The sequence below is a fragment of the Leucopleurus acutus genome, assembly GCF_964270905.1.
Source record: "Leucopleurus acutus genome assembly, chromosome: 12".
In the NCBI taxonomy this organism is placed as follows: Eukaryota; Metazoa; Chordata; class Mammalia; order Artiodactyla; family Delphinidae; genus Leucopleurus; species Leucopleurus acutus.
Window position 1 is genome coordinate 50,058,648 of NC_139154.1, and position 18,272 is coordinate 50,076,919.

Consider the following 18,272-nt stretch of genomic DNA (forward strand, 5'->3'; position numbering starts at 1 on the left):
TTCATAGAGGCTCTGCAGTTATGCAGGGGGCTGCTCCTGGGGGGTGCTGTGGGGTCTCGGGAAATGGCTCTTGTGTTGGGCTTCTCCCGGGACCTTGTCAGGCTGAGAAGTACTGGGCACTGTGAGAGACAGTACGCTTTTCCTGGGGAAAAGGAAAGTAATATATTTCCAAGGGGAATATGCATCCATCTTGCTATAGTATTAGAACAATCTTTTCTCTCTCTTTCTTTCAAATTGCTTTCTGTTCCTGCCAAAGAGGACCCAGTCCTAGCTCCCCCCCGGGTCTCTTTGTGTCTTAGCCCCCATCACTCAGTATGCAAGGACCACTGACGTCTCAAATGCTCCATGAGTCTGGTGTGCTGCAGGGACTAAACCTTCCCATGCATTAACCCACGGGCCGGGATTATCTGGGCTCCCTGTCTTTGGCTGCTCAGAGCAAATTAACCGCGCCGCTAATCAGTCTGAACAGAGCAGACAGACGGTAACCCATGGGTGTGTGTGTGTGTGTGTGTGTGTGTGTGTGTGTGTGTGTGTGTGTGTGTGTGTGTGTGTGTGTGTGTGCGCGCGCGCGCGCGCGGTGGCGGAGGTGTGGATGCTGTGGCAAATCCGATACTTAAAACTAGCAGTGCAGAGTGTAGCCAGTGTGCTCAGTGTCATTTCTATCCATCCTGGGCAAAGAAGGCCTTGGAACCAGGGTTTCTGCCCCCTATTCGCCACTGAATGCGGCACTTCCTTTGGCAACTCGGGCAGTCATGGTTATGGGTGTAGCCTGCCCAGTACTCAGAGAGGATTTTGTGCAGTATTTCCCAAAGCAGGCTGTGGGATGGAATTCAATCAAACAGGCATGGGAATCCCTGGGTTAAATAGGCTTCTTTATCACAGAAATGATCAGAGTCTTTGCTATACGCTAATGTGTGTTGAGAATCAGTAAGAGAGGAGTCTGCGTGGCTCTGATATTTGCTTGACCAAGGAATTCTTCTGAGCATGTGTGTGAGTGTGTAGCACCTCAGGGTACCGGAGTTCCCTTCAGGGACACTGTTTTGACCAATATCCTACTTTTACATGGGAGAAAAGAGGCCCCACTGAAGTGGAATAATTTCTTTGCTCGCAGTTTCTGAGGGGCTATTTCCAAAGGATAATGTATATACTAATAAAAGACAGAGTAATATTGATACCTGTTCCTTCCTTAAGTAGCTTCTGCATTTAGAGATGAAGGGTCACAGGACATGGGGGAGGAACTGTTTCACCAAGTGAAAAACAGACTAGGGATATATTTTAAAATTGACACATATGAGGGTAAGAGGGAAAGATGAAAGGAAGAAGCAAAGAATGCAGACAGGCGACACAAAATATTAAACGTGGCAAAACTCCATTTTGAAAAGTGATGAGATGCAAATGGTGCTGGGCCCTCATATTCCTGGCTCCTGACATGGCCGAGAAAATACCCCTCCACGCACTTTGGAGGCAGCATTGGTATTTGGCAAAGTTGAAGCCAAAGATGAAAACCTAAGCATTAGTTGCAACCAGAGGTTCTCACCTCTGTGCTGTTCACCTCTGACATCCAAGAAGCCGTCTTGTACTGAGCCTCTTCTCTAGAGCCATTACCTACAGGATTACCATGTTCCAAACAGCTATAGACACTATAGTGGTCAATGACCGCCACCTTGAATAAAGAGATTACTGACTCCTTAATGGCCTTTGTCATTATTGATTGAATCAACTGATATTAAAAGACAGCTACTAGCCTACATCTGGCATATATTAAACCCTCAATAAAAATTTGTTCAATAAAGAGAGCATCTGCAAAATTATTTTGACATTAAAAGGGTCCTTCCTTCTTGAGGAGGTGGGGTCCTGGGACCAAACGATGTTTTCTTCTGTACCCATGAATTTCATTTCCATGACAGACATGGTTGGCCCAGGTACCCATTCTGTCTTCTGAGTCTGTATATCCATCATTACTTCATGTCCTTCTATGCTGATGGTCCATGGAGCCACTGAGCCCCGGGGATGGCAGGAAGTGAGTACAGAGTGCTCGTGTGACTCTGAGTGCCCAGCCGGGTGCCTGCACACATCAGGTCATCATCAGGTAAGCCCGGAGACTCAAGGACTTCAAACAAATGAATCAGGTGGACTTCAGGCCTTTGAATCCAGTGAGCTCCACAGGCTGGAGGCACGACTCTGCCCACCCTCTCCTCAGGGCGTGTATCTCTCCGGCCCTGATGTCCATCAGCCAGCCCCTCCCTTCTTCATCATGTGTAGGATTTGCTGGTATTAGTCCCCTCGGTCCACTTCTAAATCGTGCTCCTTTCTCACAGTCAACCTGACCCCCACTCCACTAAGCTGGATTTTGTGGTTCTGAGAATCATGCAGGACACCTAGCAACCTCCTCCCCACCTCCCCACCCCTTCCACCCATGGCCGGAAGTTGCTGCTACAAACACATTTGCACGGGGTCACTCTGGAGGCTGTGATCCGACGTTTTAAATCACCCATCGTGGGCAGTACCTCAGGAACGACCAGCTCACCTGAGACGAGTGGGTGTGTAAAGGGGTAAGGAGGAGGACTGGGGTGCTACCAAGGGGCACGGTTGGCAGGGAGAGCCACACAGAAGAGCAGGGTCAAGGGTTAACGGGCAGATTTGGTGGGGGGGGATCCCGACCCTTAGAAGCGGCTCTCCCAAGCGGAGTCGACCTTCTGCTGGCTGTGGGCATCCCTCGGGCGGTAGCTGCAGCTAGAGGTCGGAACTCGGCAGCAGGCTCCTGCTCTGAGCCTCCTGGGGGCGGCTCTGGGGCTGGAGGTGGTGGGAGATATCCGTGACCTGCTTTTCCTTGCTGGTGCTTCGTTCTTTGAGACAACCTTCAAATCCTCTTTCATCATCAAGGGAGAGATACCTTTGCCTGCAAGTCCTCGGACTTGCCAAGTGAAGGGTTCCCAGATTCCCTTTACAAGGAGGTCACAATACTTTCTTGTCCTCAGCCCCAGGAATCTCCAGTGGGAAAGCCAGAGCTATGCCTCTGCCCAAAGTGTGATACCAAGTGTTCCGTGTGACGTCTGCCAGAGGCACTGCTTCCCAGCACCGCTCGGCCTTGCTGGGTGCTGGTGGGAAAGCCAAGGCTGGTGCCCAGACCTGGCAGAGATGCCGGCATAGCTGGCGGCATTTGCTCTGAACAACCCACCCTCACCTTGGCACTCAGGGCTTCTCGCAGGGGACCATCTGGATAAACAGCACAGCAGGCTGGAGAGAGCATGGAATCGGGATCCACCAGACCTGAGCTCTTTCACTGCCTGTGCACCTCGGCAAGTCACATGACCGCCCTGAGCCAGTTTTCCCGTCTCCAGAACGGGGTGAGATCTGTACCATCTCCAGAATGGGGTGAGATCTGTACCATCTCCTTCACAGGTGGTTGTGACAATGCAGATGAGGATTACCGTGAGGTGGGGGTAGTTCTCTCTGCCCCTCCCCCAGCCCCTTCCTCCTGCCAGGTGTGCTCAGGTGCACACACACTCATCTTCTCAAGGCGTTAGAGCGGACTCCTCTTAGATGCCGAGAGAGGCCACCCAGAGGCTTGCGGGAACAGTGTGGAGGCTCCTAAGGACGCGGTTTCTAAACTGAGCCTGAGCGAAGGCGTGGACTGGAGTAGGCGTGACCTTCCGAGGTTTCCGCAACCACTTGGGGTCCTCGTGAGGAGAGCGTTCCGTTCTGGTCTTGCTGTGGCAGAGCGGTTGTCGGTCTTGCTCTGCTGTCCTGGGGCTGGGGAGGGTTCAAGTCTTCCCCGTGGTTCTCGTAGTCCAGTGGCAACCAGAGGAAGTCAGGAAGTCAGGGGTCTGCTCTGCTCCAGTTTCCAGGGTCCAGGCCTCTTGAAGACCCCGGCAGTGTCAGGAGTGGACAGCTGGACTCCGGGCTCGCCCAGTGTGCTGTATTTTATAAATGATCTCTGTCCGAGATGTTCTAGCCTAGCCCGAGGAGTTCACGTTGCAGATGCTGAGGTTAGAGGGGGTTGGCTGCCCTAAGCAGGTTGTCTAATGGCCAAGCAGGGCTGGGCGTGGGTGGGTCACTTAGGTTTCTTCACTCCCCCAAGCTCTAGCCCTTTAACCATGACATGTATGCAGCACCTTCCTAAATACCCCAGCACTCTACTTTGATAGGAAAACTACAAGGTCAGGATGTCCACATCTGAGAGATGAGGACAGTGGGGTTCAGAACGGGTGGATGCAGAGTGACCTGCCCCAAGTCAGCTGGTTGAGTGAGTGACACGGCCGGCATGAAAGTCCCCCCACTGTGCTTGTCCCTAGTTTTGGTTTTCCACAATCAGCAGGCCATAAAAATAGATACAGCCTGGAGAAGCTGTTGCACAAGCCTTGCACAAGCTCCCTGGGGCTGGGCTCAGCCTTCTGCCACCTTCTGTCCCCTCTCTCCCGCCTTTCCCCCAGATCCGAGCCCATGGGCCGACTCGGTCCCACTGAGTATGTTGCTTCCCAGGCTGCCCACCCTGGCTCCTTCCTCCCCCTGCTCCGTCCCCCGGCACAGCTACTGGGAAAGGCTGGTTCTCACTCACCGGGCGAGGGCGCGTCTCTCGGAGGAAGGACTTGAGGTCTCCTCCTGCCATGAGCTCCAGCAGGATAAATCGCGGCAGGGCTTGCAGACTCACCCCGATACAGCGCACGATGTTCTGGTGGTTGAACTTGCTGCAGAGCAGAGGGGAGTAACCGAATTCAACTGAGCTGAGTCTGGGAAAACCTTAAGTGGGCAAAGCCGGGTACAGATTTATGCTTTCAGAAGCCAATTTTGTAAATGCTTTCTGTAAATGTGGGGAGCAGGGCTCCCAGGCTGGGCCTAAGCAGAGGATAATCCGGCAGCTGAGCAGCTGGGAGAACCAGAGGGCAGGTCTGGCGGGAGCTCAGTCTGCTTGAAAGAACTTGCTCGGGGGCGAGGGGGTGAGGACGAACTTGGGTGAGCAGGTGGGGCGGGGGTGGGGAGAGGAGGGCTTTGAGGCTGGGGCGCGGACTGCTGGCCAGGATTCACGTTTGGGGTTTGGGTTTTCAGAGGAAGGCCTCAGGCGGAAGAGGAACTGCTTTCCCGAGGGACTGCGTGAGACCTGCCAGGTGACCGTGTGTGGAAGAGAACAAGGAAGTGGGCCACGGATCCCACTGTGGACTCCTCATGGGGGCTCTGAGATTCGGGTTTTCCTGTTAACGTGATCCTATCGGGACACGTGAGGCAGCGGGGCCAGGCAACTCCACGTGGGCGCACGCGTGCAGAGGTGACACACCGGGTGACTGTACACCCAAATATAATGCTGCTTAGTTACTGCCAAGTACGGAGATGGAGTGATTCGGGTCTCCTTCCATCTACTCTTCTACTTTCCAGGTTTTATTCAATAATCACATACTACATGCTCAGTCAGAAAATACGTCATTTTTAAAGCAGGAGCTGAGCCTGCTGCTATCCTCCTATGGACCCAGCGCACCACACATGCTGCTCTGGACTCGTTCCACTTCTGTCAAGGGGAGACCTCGGGCTGCCCCAGCCTTCAGGATGTTTGAGGTTCCCCAGTGCACCAAGAGGCCATGAGCCTGGCCAGATCTCAAGGTCCAACATCTGCTGTCAGAGCCCCGGCCACTGAGACTCCCAGTGGGGGGCCCCAGATCCACCAATTGAAGGGTCAGGCCAGCTGGGTGGACCAGGGTGGGCGCCTTCCATCACTTGGGGGCCCATTTCCTTTACATGAGAGCTGAGAGCTGGGGTTGGCGAAGCACCTGGTGGAAGAGATACCTGGAGGAGGATTGTATCTTCTACTGTCAACAACCAGCATGCTCTGTTTCTTAAGAAAAGGGGGAAAAGTACCAGTGGTGACACAGGGATGCGGATTGAAGGTGGAGTGCTATCGATTGGATTCTTTTTCTAAGACAGCCATCTGGGTGCTGGTTCCACTCTGGTAAGACGTGCTAAGAATTTACAGAGTCTCCTGCTGGAGAGGGAGGGCTATGCTGCAGGACAATCCTGTTTCCCTCGGAGATGTGCCTGTTAGAAACATCTCGTGTCCCTTACAGGCTTGGGGCAGTGGTGTGGGGTGTCTCCCTGTATCGTTACCTGATGATCAGGGCTTCCATGAGGAAATCCAGTTCGTCCTGTTCGGAACACACCTCAGGCAGCGTCTGGGCACAGAAGGGAGGGTGGGAAGGAGAAGGAGGCTGTGAGCTGCAGAGGTCAGAGGCTTTCAGCAGAGAGCCACACTTACAGAGACCCCTGGCCAAGGTCAGGCCCACAAGGGAGCCGCCTCTTACCTTTACAGCCACCTGCAGGGGGCTCGGGTCGTTGGGCATTCCAGACACCTGACCTTCATACACCTCCCCAAACGCGCCGTGGCCCAGACCCCTGTTCAAAGAGAAGGCGAGATGAGACAGGGGCACATTTAGTGGACGCACACGGGAGCCAGGGGGTCACGCACACCCTCAAGGTTAATGCCCTCAGTCTGGCTTTGCTCGTCGGTCCTGGGCCTCCATTGCTTTACCCGGCAAGAAAGTTTCCAAGCCAGGATTCAGGACACTGGCTGGACATTCCTTCTGTGAACACTTACTGAGCCTCTATTATTTGCCAGGGACCTAGAGGGGACTAAGGCTCAGCCTGCCAGGGAGGCCTGTGCTCCCTGGGGCCGGGGGGGAGGGGCACAGACAGCTGGTGGACACCCCCTGGAGTGTGCTTGGTGAGTGACAGACACGTGCACAGGGTGCTCTGGGAGCTGGGAGTGGGGAGGGGAGCAAGGCCTGGGGAGGGGCACTTGGGCGGATTTTGAGGAGACCCCCATTCCTCCCATCTAATCCTCCTCTCATTGTACCAACCCCATGTGTATATGGGGTGTTGAACAAGCAAACACCCCCCCAATGGCCCTGAACACTGAACCTTCTCTCCCTGGGGTGCCCCGAGGGGTGGCTCTACTGGCTTCTTGCTGCCGGAGGAATTCGTGGTGCAGGGATGACATCGGCCCCCTGGAGATCTCCCTTCCCTGCCTCCCCCACACCCCCCGCTGCCCCCCAGGACAGTGATGGGCACTCACCGGATGAGGGTGATGTTTTTCCTGGGCACCTCCTTCAGGTCACTGATGGAGGAGGTTTTGCCGGCAAAACAGTAGTTGGGGTTGTAGTCGGTCATGATGGTGGAGGTGCGGAGCTTGCTCAGCTTGTACTCGGGGCTCTGCAGCTCCATCTGCATGGCTTGCAGCTCCTGGTGCTTCCGGCGGTACACTGCAGACACATGGAGGTCAGCGCAAGGTGGCCCGGGCCAGGCAGCCAGGCCACCTCCTCCAGGAAGCCTTCCTGGATCTCCAGCTCCTCCACAGGGATCTAAATCTTTCCATCATACTTAGTCATACGAACAAAATGATTACAGATGTGAAAGCGTACCTTTAACTGAAAGATGAAAGTAAATGTAAAGCTTAAAATCATATGAATGGAAAACATTTACTGTATCATGCAGGGGCAGAGGCACATTAGTTTGGGTCCTCTGAGAAGCAGACCCAAGACAGGATTAAACAGGCAAGGATTTTACTAGGGGAAATGCCTGTGAGAGATAATTGGGAGGGAACCCAGGAAGGCTGGGAAGCCACCATACTGTGTTGAAAGTCTGACCCCATGTGAAGGACAGGGTGAGGGAAGGTTGAGCAAAGACCCTAGATGGCCATTCAGTCTAAAGAAGTCCCAGCAAGGCTCTTGCTAGGTTCTGGATCCGCAGTCGGCCGTCAGAGGAGTCCCATGTCTCCAGGAGGGGGCCTGCCTTAGCAGCTCTGCTCTGCCCAGGCGCTGGGTGAGGCAAGCATGGCAATGGATTGGGGAGTACAGCTGGGGTTCTTGGTCACCTGTGTTTCCTACAGGTTTCCGGTTGAAGAACCGCCAAGCCACATAGCTGGAGACCGTCACAGAGTGAAAGTCTCTAAACTGGGTCTAAGCTGGTGCCTGAGTTCTAATTCTGCCTTTATTACTTACAAGCTGTGACACTGACAAGCGACACGTGACCTCTTTGGATCTCAGTCTCTTTCTCTGTAAGCAGGGACAATAACTCCTGCCCTGTCTCCTAAAGCCCCACTCCCCATCCCCTAGGTTTGTGGTAATGAAATGAATTCACCAACATAAAATGGTTTTGGAGGGAATTCCCTGGTGGTCCAGTGTTTAGGACATGATGCTCTCACTGCTGGGGTGTGGGTTCAATCCCTGGTCAGGGAACTAAGATCCCACAAGCTGTGCAGTGCCACGAAAATAAATAAATAAAGGCAGGCAGGAAGGAAGGAAGAAAGAAAGGAGGAAAGAAAGGAAAGAAGTGGTTTTGGAAAGTTCTAAACAGCTTTCCCAGTACAAGTGACCACTATCACTGTTACTACTATGTGTGAGAACATTCTATATATAAGGCAGACTCCATGGGGGTGATTCACGGGCCGGGGCCGGGGCAAGTGAGTCAACTCCTGTGCGCTCAGTTCCTCCTCTGTGAAACATGCCAACCGTGATCATAGCGTTCTTTGAGGGTCTGGTGAACTAAAATGTGTCAGTCACCCATCGCGTGGTAAGCGTGCAGCCAGGTAGCTCTCGTCATCCTGCCCTTTGCAGGATGGCATCACGGGGATCACATTAGCTGCCACCTCCCTGTCCCCCCCAGATTCCCTGCCCTCGAGCGGCTGGCCTGAAAGTGCTGTCCGGAGCTGAGCCTTTCCTTCTGCTTCCCCTCAGGTCCCTGCCCACCTGTCCCGGGCATTTCCAGCAGGAAGAGCCTGGCTGGACCATGCAGGGCCCTCTGCGACCTGCAGGTCAGCACCCCCTGGCTCACTGGCCTAATTGGAAACAGTCAGAAACCAGCTCTGCATTCTCTGCATGGAGTGGGGAAGGGCGGGCTGGAGGCGTGACACAGGAAGCGAGCCAGACTAGAAGCAGCCCAGGTCTGATGAGAGCTGAAAGGGAGGCCTGGGGTGGGGCTGACCTTTAGCACTCTGAAGAGTGCCCCCTCCTTGAGCAACCAGGAGGCTGTGCACAGGGCTGAGGTTCAGAGTCATGGCTCCTAGGAACCAGGGATGTGCAGGGGGTGGAGTGAGGGGGCCTTCACTGGCGTGGGCTGCCCTCATCACTACCACCCGGAGTGAAACCTCGGCATCCACGGCACAGCCTGAGATGCTGTTCTGTTCTGCCAGGTCTGCCTTCCCTGCCCCGCTTTGGAAGTGCTGGGGCTCTGGGACACTCACCGATCATGATGCCGGAGAAAGCCAGGACGAGGGCGGCCACGAGGGCAGAGGTCACGACGGAGAGGATCAGCGAGAGTGGCAGGTGGGGCTCCGGGGTGGGCGACACTGGAAGACAGGTCCCCACAGGGTACCAATGACCACACGGATTCTCCTCTGAGCTGGCCCCAAGTCAGAAAGACCCTCCCCGGCCTTGGACACCTGGACCACCATCCTTTTCAGAGGACCAGGGCATGAAGCAGGTTTGTCCTGGTTTTACAACTTTCAACAGTAGCTTTTGTGGGGAGGGAATATGTAAAAGGGATAAATATCAAAATCTGGACATTGATCCAAAACATCAAATGTGCATGACAGGATGAGGATGAAAGGTGAGCCAGCAGCGGCTGCAGAAGAGATTCAGGCACCTCAGATGACTACAAACTCAGTACGACCCAGCGACAGAGCATCCCGGTCAGTTAGACTCTAGAGGCTGACTTGATTCTCTGTCCGCGAGCGCACCGGGCCCAGCGCATGGGAGGGAGGGCCCGGGTGCACACTGGCATCGACCACACCGAGGCACCGTGCCTGGGCCCGGACACTGCATTTCAAAAGGGACGTTGACAACTGGAACACCAGGATGAGAAGGAGGCATAAACCTGTGTCCCACATGAATGGATGGAAATAAATGGGTTATTTAATGTGGAGAAGACTTGAGGAGGAGGACGGCAGCGCTGTGTTCAGACGCCGCGCCTGAAGGGCCCCTGTGAGCAGGGAGCCCAGGAGTGGAAGCTGGAAGGAACGGGTCTGGCGCTGTGACTCCCCGATGGGACGCTGTGCCTTAGGAGTACTGAGGTCCCTGGCGCTGGGGGGTCCAGTGGAGATGGGCCGGTCCCCTGGTGGGGATGTGGGGGTCACATCTGGGATTAGGGGTGGGACTAGGTGACTTGCGACTCCTTCTTGGGCCGTGACCCACCTTTCACACACAGGTCCCTCTACCCATCAGCAGAGCACTGGTGCTGGGGGCAGACAGGGGTGTCAGGAAGTTTACAAAACTGCATCTGAGGTGTCCCAGAACCAAAGAAACCAGCTGTGGCTCAAGCTCTGGGCTCCCTCCCCCACCCCCTTACCTATGCAGGAGACGCCGTCCTCGGCCAGCACTGTCCCGTGGTCACAGAAGCAGATGACCCTGTGGCTCTCGGGGTCCATGTGGCACTCATCTACCTCACAGTGGCTGCAGTTCAGGTAATGCTTAATATTCACTTCCCCGTGGCCCTCCATCACTGGTGAGAAGGAGGGAGGGTCAGCCTCGGGCGGAGGCCGCCCTGCACCCCACCCCCAGGCTCTGCGCTCTGTCTCCAGCTGGTCAGGGCGGAGGGCGGGTTCTCTGGTCCCTGCTCCTACGTCCCATTGCCGCTGGGAGCGCTGCCTGTGCAGGAAAGTCCACAGCGCATCTGGTGAGGGGAACTCAGATAGAGGACAGGCAGGCAAGTGGGAGGGTCCACACGAGGGTCACTTAGGTTGGTACAGGTACCGGGCCTATTACTGTTGCAGTTTCTAGGGCTGGCCAGTGTTCTCCTTCTGTGTCCAAATCAGATCACGCATCCTGATTTCCAGGAAACTTGGTGAGATGACCACTAAGTAGACTTGCCTGCAAGGGACCCACGATCACACCTTTGTGTCCTGGACTCACATCAGTAGCCCTGAAGTTTTAGCTGGGAGGGAGAACTGGCTTAAGGAAGCTGGTTCTGCCACCTGGCAGAGGGGGTACCTTTTAAAGCCGGGGTGTACAGGATGCCCAGTGGATTGATGAAGGAAACCCCATCCTCTCCGTCCATCTCGGGGTCATTGTTTGAGGCAGCATTGCCACCTGTGGCAAACCAGAGGAGAGTTTAACGCAGAGAGGTGGGTGCCCAAGTCTGGACACATGTGCGCATCAGCAGGGCAAGCAGCGGGGTCAGGGAGGGGCCTCGAGGGCGGGGCGGTGGGGAGGGAAGGGAGGCTCAGGGCACAGGGGCTGCACTTGGGGCTCGGCTCAGTAGAAGCCTGGTGTGTGGGCCACTTTCTCCTCCAGGTCCGGGCCAGCTCCCGCTGGGGGGTCTTCACCACTCTGCTGGGCCCCCCCAGGAAGCAGTCCGTGTTAGCAAGTCAGAAGAGTTCTAGTCTCCCCGGGCTGGGTTGGCCCCTTGGCCCCTCTCCCAGGACTGGCTGGGCAGTAGCACCGAGGAGTGGCTGTCCTGTCCCATCCGGTCAGGGTTGGGGCAGGGGGGATGGGCCCCTGTGCCTCTAGGCTCCTGTCCCTCCTTTCAGTGGGGGTTGGGTTATCTTTGGGCTCCTCCCCTTGGGCTCCGCCCACCCACCCTAGGCTTGGAAAAGAAGAGCATCTGGTCAACACGAGCATCTCACACACAGCGTAAAGCAAAACACGGACAGCACATCACAGCGCGTGCATGCATTGTGTCCTAGTCTGTGGGGATGCTTCTCAGCTTCAGAAGGCTCTTCTGCTCTGCTCTGAAGCCCAGAGGAGAGCTGGGGCCAGGGGCCAGCTGCTTGCTGAAGGGCTGGGCTGGGACTGCCCGCAGCTGCCCTCAGGGCAAGCACCCATCAGCAGGGGGAACGGCGCCCTTCTGGAAGCTGGCGGGCTGGGGCAGGAAAGGGAGTGTGGGGAGTCCATGAGGCCAGAAGCTGCACACCAGGCCCTCAGGGAGCAGGCTCGTTAAGGACTCGGGCCAGGCCATCCGAAGGGAGGCACGGGGTAGAGGAGTCTGGCCTCCAAGGCTCTCAGGCCAGTGCGTCCTTGGGGGAGGCCCAGAGGAGAGGCTGGGAAGCCAAAGCCCCTGTATCATTGGCTTTGGGGGAGATCAAGAATCGTATGGGATCTTGATGCTGCCCTATCGAAACCTTGAGGCAGGATGCTGGCTCGAAAGCCAACACCCTGCCTCTGGCTCGTGTGGTGGGGCTGGGAGGAAGGCGTGCAAGGTCACATTACAGTCCACACTGGGGGTGGGCCAGGGGCGTGCAGGCAGGGGCCGGGGGGCAGACAGGGAGGTGAGGTGCCTAGGACTAAGTGGGGAGGGCAGTGACACCTTGAACGCGAATCATCTTTACCTATATATCCTCCGCCTCCTCCACCTGAGGAGCACCCCCCTCCACCCCCTCCGAAACCCCCTCTGGTCTCCCACCCCCACTTCTTCACGGCCTGGGGGCAGGAATGTCCTCCGGTGGCACCTTCCAGCAAAGACTTTCCAGACCAGAGCAAGGAAGTGTTATCATTCCAGCCACCTCCGCCACCTGTGGGAAGAGACGGAGAAACGCCGAGGTAAGGGTGCTGGCTGGGCTTGGGCAGCAGCTGGGCCTGGCGAAGGAAGCGGGGCTCGGTGTCTTCGAGGGGTGCTTGCCCCTGTCCAGGTCCCAGGGGCCCTGTCCTCAGTGGGGCCTGGGGCCTTCAGAGTCCACGGCCGAGCGTGCCCTTTGCCCGAGGGAGAGCTGCTCTGGCCACAGTCGTGCATGTCCCGATGGGAGCCCCTCGCGCCCCAGCTTCTTGTCAGGCCTCTGGCTCAAGAGCCCGGCAGTGTGCTCGGTGAGGGACGGGGGAGGTGGAGGGGACAGGCTGCACGACTACTAAACTCTGCCTCTGCCTTCCCTCTATGCCTGCCAACTCCTGAAGCGCCCGGCCTGCGTTTCATTAACTGCTTCCCATCTCAAAGAACCGGGACCAGCTGTCAAAACCCTGCCGAGGTCACGGCAGTGAAATTCCTAGCAGGAGCCCTGGATTAAGGCACCACATAACCCAAAGTGCTTTAATTGTCTGCTAGGCAAGAACTTCCCCGGCCTGAGACTTGGTTTCCTCACCTGTCACTTGGAGATAATGAGACACCTCATGGGGTGGATGTTAGGATCAAAGAAGACAGGGAGCGTATGAAATATTTTACAAACCGCCAAGTGGAGGGCTCGTTGGGCGTTTGTGAGGCAGGACACACACAGGCAGAAGGCCTCAGACTCTGAAGCTCAGGCAGTGCCTTGCCTGCCTGCTTCTAAGGAGCTGCTCCGAGGTCAAGAGCAAAGAGAGCTGTGGGTGGAGGTGGTGATGCTCTGGCTACAGTGGCAGCAGCTGGAGCTGTGCTTCCCAACGCCTGGGCCTGCTCTGAGCTCTTGCAAATGAAATGTTCTTTACAGAGCTAGGTTGAACGTAACTGTATCTTAAGGCCACAGGCAGACCACAGTACAGCTCTCCCGAGGCCCTGGAAATTCCAGGACGCCCACCTTGTCTCCCCATATCATTTTGTGTGACATTTCAAGAGGCAGTTTACTCCGGAAGACCCCAAAGCCCTTTCTGCTCCAGCAGATGCTGGCAGGTGGGAACCAGGAGATACAGCTGTGCGTGTGTCTGCTGGAACCGTAAGGGTTAACCTGCCCGGAAGGGTCCTCTGGGAGAACTTGTGGCCAAGGTTCTTCTGGACCCAGAGGGGGCAGCAGAGGGACGTCTAGGTGGGGAAAGCTGCAGACAGGGATGACTATGGTGCTAGAAAGAGGGAGACAGGTTTCAGGAAATGAGGTCGAGGTCAGGAAGAAGCTTGGGTCTGGAACAGAGACAAGCAGAGCTGAAATGAGGTCCTGGACAAGTTGTGAGGACCTTCTGTCAGCTTCGGAAGCTACAGGACTCCAAGTGTTTGGCCTCCCTTTGCCAGCCAGAGGGTGGGTATGGGGCCAGTCAAGGTGGTTGATGTCACGTGGTGGAGGGAAGGCCCCTCAGCGCCGTTAGCCGGAAGTGGGCTCTGCTGGCTATTCGGGGCCGCGAGCTTAGTGAACAAGTTAGGACGAGATGGGCCTGATACCAGGTCTGCCCTCCTGCCCGGAGCACCCTACCCTTGCGTCCTGCACAGTCCCCAGCTAAGTTGGTTTCCGACCCCCACTCTATCTTGCAGCCTTCAAGCAAACGTGTGGAAAAGAAAACGATGGACATAAAAATAAAAACAGCAACAACAGTGTTTTAAAAAACGGACTAAGTACGAAACAGTTTGGCCATCTTGAGGAAAAAAATCCACCAACTTTCCATGAGCTTGTTGACTCTTCTGTAAAATGAAATGATATGTTTGGAACACCCTACAGGACTGTTTGGAAAAGCACATGTATAATAGATGTGGAAGTGCTTTGTAATTTATTACATGGTGGACGGATGTAAGGGGCACTGTATCACTGCGGTAATTCCTCGCTGTGGCCGCTTCTCCTCTTTCTTCTATCTCTCTCTCAATTGAAGAGAAAGTCTGAGTGTTTATTTTACTTAATCTCAAATCTTAAACGCCTTCAAAAATCCTCCCTTGATCTGATTGTGGAAAAAAGAAAATACAAAGAGGAATGGCTGACTTGGGAGGAATCAGAGAATTCACATCCCCTTTGGTGTCTGCCCCCTATTTCTGCGTTGCTGGCTCTCATTAAGGAGACAGAGAGCCCAACCATGGAGATTCCAGAAAGAGATTTTCCAGCAAGGAGCTGTGTGCCCTGGCAGCCCGGGGCCCGGAAGTACGAACAAGCCACAGGGGCCCGGGGGCCTGACTCTGCCCAGATTCCTTCCACCTGCTCACATCCAGTTGCGTTTGGTAAAACCCGGGGACGGTTGGGTTGGCGGTCAGACTGCTGCCGCCTGCCTCATTTTCTCAGTGACCTTCTGCAAGTCCAAACCCCGTGCTGGCAAGGGGGCCTCTGGGTCCCCAGTGTGTGGCCTGCCCTTCCTCTCTTGATCCCGGTACCAGTATCCAGAGCTCCCAGCATCTCAAGGGCCAGCGACTAAGATGCCCACAGGCGTGTGATGGCGCCCGGCCGAGCTGACGCTCACACAGTCCCGGGAGAATGTTCTGGGAGAGGGTGGGCTTGCAGTGGTTTACCTGCGGCTCCGGAATTGCCATTCAGCCCTAGAACTGAGGAGTTATTCTCCAGTCTCTCTGGGTGGAACGTGTCTGTCTTGGCTCCGTAGGCCCTGCCGCCACCGCCAGCCGCAATGATCAGGGGCACTGGCACTCCATCCTTCATCTGCCCAGGGGAGACATTCAGAGGTTGAGAAACCGAGTGCGGTTCCCACTCTGGAGACCCCTGAGCAATTTCAACGTGGCCGAGTGTTTGCTGGGCAGTGGGTGACATCTCAGTGGTCTGAGGGCCCTGATCTCATGTTACAACAACCCATCAGCTCTTCCATCCCCTCCAGTCCCGGGCTCGTATTAGTCCAGGTTCAGTACGTGAAGCAAAAGCACTAGGAGATAGAAATGTTTCTGAATACGAGGAGGCTGTTTCTACAGCCCCTTTCCTGAAGTTCCTCTCTAGACTCAGGGGTCTGGCAGCTGGTGTGCAGAAGCAGGTCTCTCTCCTCTCCTTCCTCTCTCCTTCCTCTGCACACTCAGGGGTCTCTGCTCTGATCCCCACAACTTCAAGAATAAGCCCTCGGCATCACCGTCCCTGCAGGAAGACCCAGCAGGAAACCCTTGCCTATTTTCGATGACATCAGAAAAGTCCACCTTAGGACAGAGGAGGGCACAGTGGGACCCTCTGGGACTCTGAAGCAGGATGGCAAAGGTGTGCGTGGTGAAATCCAGCTGGCATATCAACATGAGAAGGGCCTGTCCTTTCCTGGACGGACAGGGAACCTTATATTCCCTCTGGGCCTTGGTTTCCTCAACTTTAAACGGGGCTAAGAGCACCCGAAGTGCTTCATTCCCAGGTCTGTCCTTAGGATCCAACACCAGGACACAGAGAAGGCGCTGCCCTGGGGAAGCTGGCACCCAGACCTCACCTTAAATATGTAGGTTGCTCCGCCCCCTCCGCCGCCCCCTCCTGCCCACTCGTGCACACTTTTGTTCACGCGGATTTCTTCTTCTATCACGTTGTTCTCTCCAATGCAGACTTTCTGGATTAGTTGGTTTGTCTGGAGAAACAAAAAGCACCTCAGGTTTGTGCCCAGGGTTCTCTACCTCCCAGCACACAGACCTTCTATGTTTAAAGATAGGGTCTGACGATCTCTCAAATAGCTTGCCGTTGAATTGAGGAGACAAAAACTACACACAGATAACTGTCACTCTGGGCAGTATTGGAGAAGGACCACAGGGACAGCTTAGAAGAAAATGCATGGGAAGTTGAGGAGGGAGAGTGAGGCTTTGTTGCTGGACTGGTGAGCAGGGAGGACTGCCTGGGGGAGGTGGCATTCACTTAGGCCTTGAAGGATGGGGAGATTTTTAAACACTGAGAATGGGAGAAAATTAGGACATTACAGGGGAGGAGATCAGCATGAGTCCAGAGGGAAGGAGGTGAGCGTGGTATTTGGGGGGAAAAGTATAAGGAGTCTCTCTGGCTCAGAAAAGTCCATCTGAGGACAGACAGGTGGTCCAGGAGGACCTGCTGGATCCTTTGGATTCTGAAGAGGGGGTGATAAAGGCCCCATGCGGTAAGACAGTGCTGGCGGGAGTGTAAATGGGAGTGGGTAGAGGGAACCTAACTGGACAGTCAGATCCTGGACAGAGGCCTTGAATACGAACAGAGAAGGAGCTGGACTTCATTCTCTAAGCAGCAAGGAGCCACTGAGGGTTTTTGAGAAGTTGCAGTTTGAAGTATCTTGTAAAGAGAAGAAAACAGTGGGAGGCCAAACTCAGATTCTATTCCACCTGGTGTGGGCCCAGGCATCTGGGAGTCTCTGGGGACATGCTGGAAATTCCTGTGACCCAGAAGCCTGGAATCCCTGAATAAAGAGGGCAGCATTTCAAGAATAGCCACCCTGCTTGTCAGTCACAGCAGCTGAGACGAACTCTCCACGCATTGGCCTGACCTTGGAGGAAAATGACTGCTTTCGCTTAATAGAAAAAAGGCCAACAAAACATCAAATTTTCATCGAATGTTGCTGTGTAACCAGCCAGTGGACGTGGCAATTCATCTTGAGTGACTCCTTACGCTAAAGCACTCAGGGGTGCCGGGAATGAGTACTAGAGAAATTTCCAGATAAATAGCTGAGATGCAATTTGTTTTATGGCATTTTGGATTTAATGATGGAAATAATTTGATATGTTTTAGAGTGGATTTAGTGTGGGTGGAAGGGTCTGAATTGCTACTGTGGACAGCTGACATTTCTCCTGTGTATGTGCAGTGCCATCCAGGGCTGGGGCTGGGGCCGAGTGGCATGGAGTCTGCTGGAAGGAAACCCTGCCAACCGCTGCCTGGGGAGGGCCTGAGATGCAAGGGGCATGCTCTGAGGGCAGAGCCAGGGACAGGGCATGGAAGTGTGTGCTGCCAGCTAGGCAGAGCAGAGCACAGAAGACAGTGTCCAGTCTCACTTCCTGACTGGAGCTTTGCTGGGCCATCTGTCTGGATCTGTCCTCCTCTATTAACTGCAGAGCTGCGGGACTGCCCCGGTGGTCCAGTGGTTAAGAATCGGCCTTCCAATGCAGGGGACGCGGGTTCGAGCCCTGGTCGGGGAACTAAGATCCCACATGGCACAGGGCAACTAAGCCCGCGCGCCACAACTAGAGAGAAGCCCACGCGTCGCCACGAAAGATCCCACGTGCCGCAACAAAGACCCGATGCAGCCAAAAAGTCTAAATAAATAACTAAAAGAAATTGGGGAGCTGCCCAGTGCGAACCAGTGGTGCTAAGAAGGTCCATCCCCTCCGACCATGTTCCCTTTCTTCCTCTCCTCTGCCTGGCAGCAGTGGGGCCCCCACCCGTTGGGGATGCCCTCTTCCCTTGAACGGAACTTGCCAATGGCTGGAGATTGCTGGAGGGAGCAGTTGGGCTGCAGGATGGGCTTTGTCTAACTAGAGCCCAGCGTCAGCGCATTCCCCGCTGCCCCCGGGCGGCTCAGGTGTCTCCTTTGAATGGGGTGGGGGGAGGGAACAGTTGATTCGCTTCTCAGTCTGCATCTTTCTGGGTCCACAGCTGCATTTGGAGGAGCTGATCACTTTTCCATGATTCGCTTTCTTGACCTGACTTCTGGAGTCTCCTCTACATCCCTGGCTCCCCCCTCCCCGCCTCCTTTGTTGGTTCCTCTTTTCTCCATTTCTAAATGTTGGGGATCTGCAGGGTTCAGCCCGTGGTCCTCTCC

At 55.2% G+C, this 18,272-nt stretch overlaps 1 protein-coding gene across 1 annotated transcript in view; it reads right to left on the reverse strand.

Annotated features, from left to right (window-relative positions):
- The window catches only part of ALK (ALK receptor tyrosine kinase), a gene marked incomplete at both ends in the record, with an annotated part of 718,218 nt that overhangs the window by 26,300 nt on the left and 673,646 nt on the right, over window positions 1-18,272 (reverse strand). The window contains 10 exons of the mRNA XM_082851437.1: window positions 4,559-4,688; window positions 6,094-6,158; window positions 6,288-6,378; window positions 7,058-7,244; window positions 9,224-9,328; window positions 10,327-10,479; window positions 10,968-11,066; window positions 12,305-12,487; window positions 15,079-15,223; window positions 15,978-16,109. Coding sequence (XP_082707563.1) covers window positions 4,559-4,688; window positions 6,094-6,158; window positions 6,288-6,378; window positions 7,058-7,244; window positions 9,224-9,328; window positions 10,327-10,479; window positions 10,968-11,066; window positions 12,305-12,487; window positions 15,079-15,223; window positions 15,978-16,109 — 1,290 coding nt within the window. The remainder of the gene's footprint in view (window positions 1-4,558; window positions 4,689-6,093; window positions 6,159-6,287; window positions 6,379-7,057; window positions 7,245-9,223; window positions 9,329-10,326; window positions 10,480-10,967; window positions 11,067-12,304; window positions 12,488-15,078; window positions 15,224-15,977; window positions 16,110-18,272) is intronic.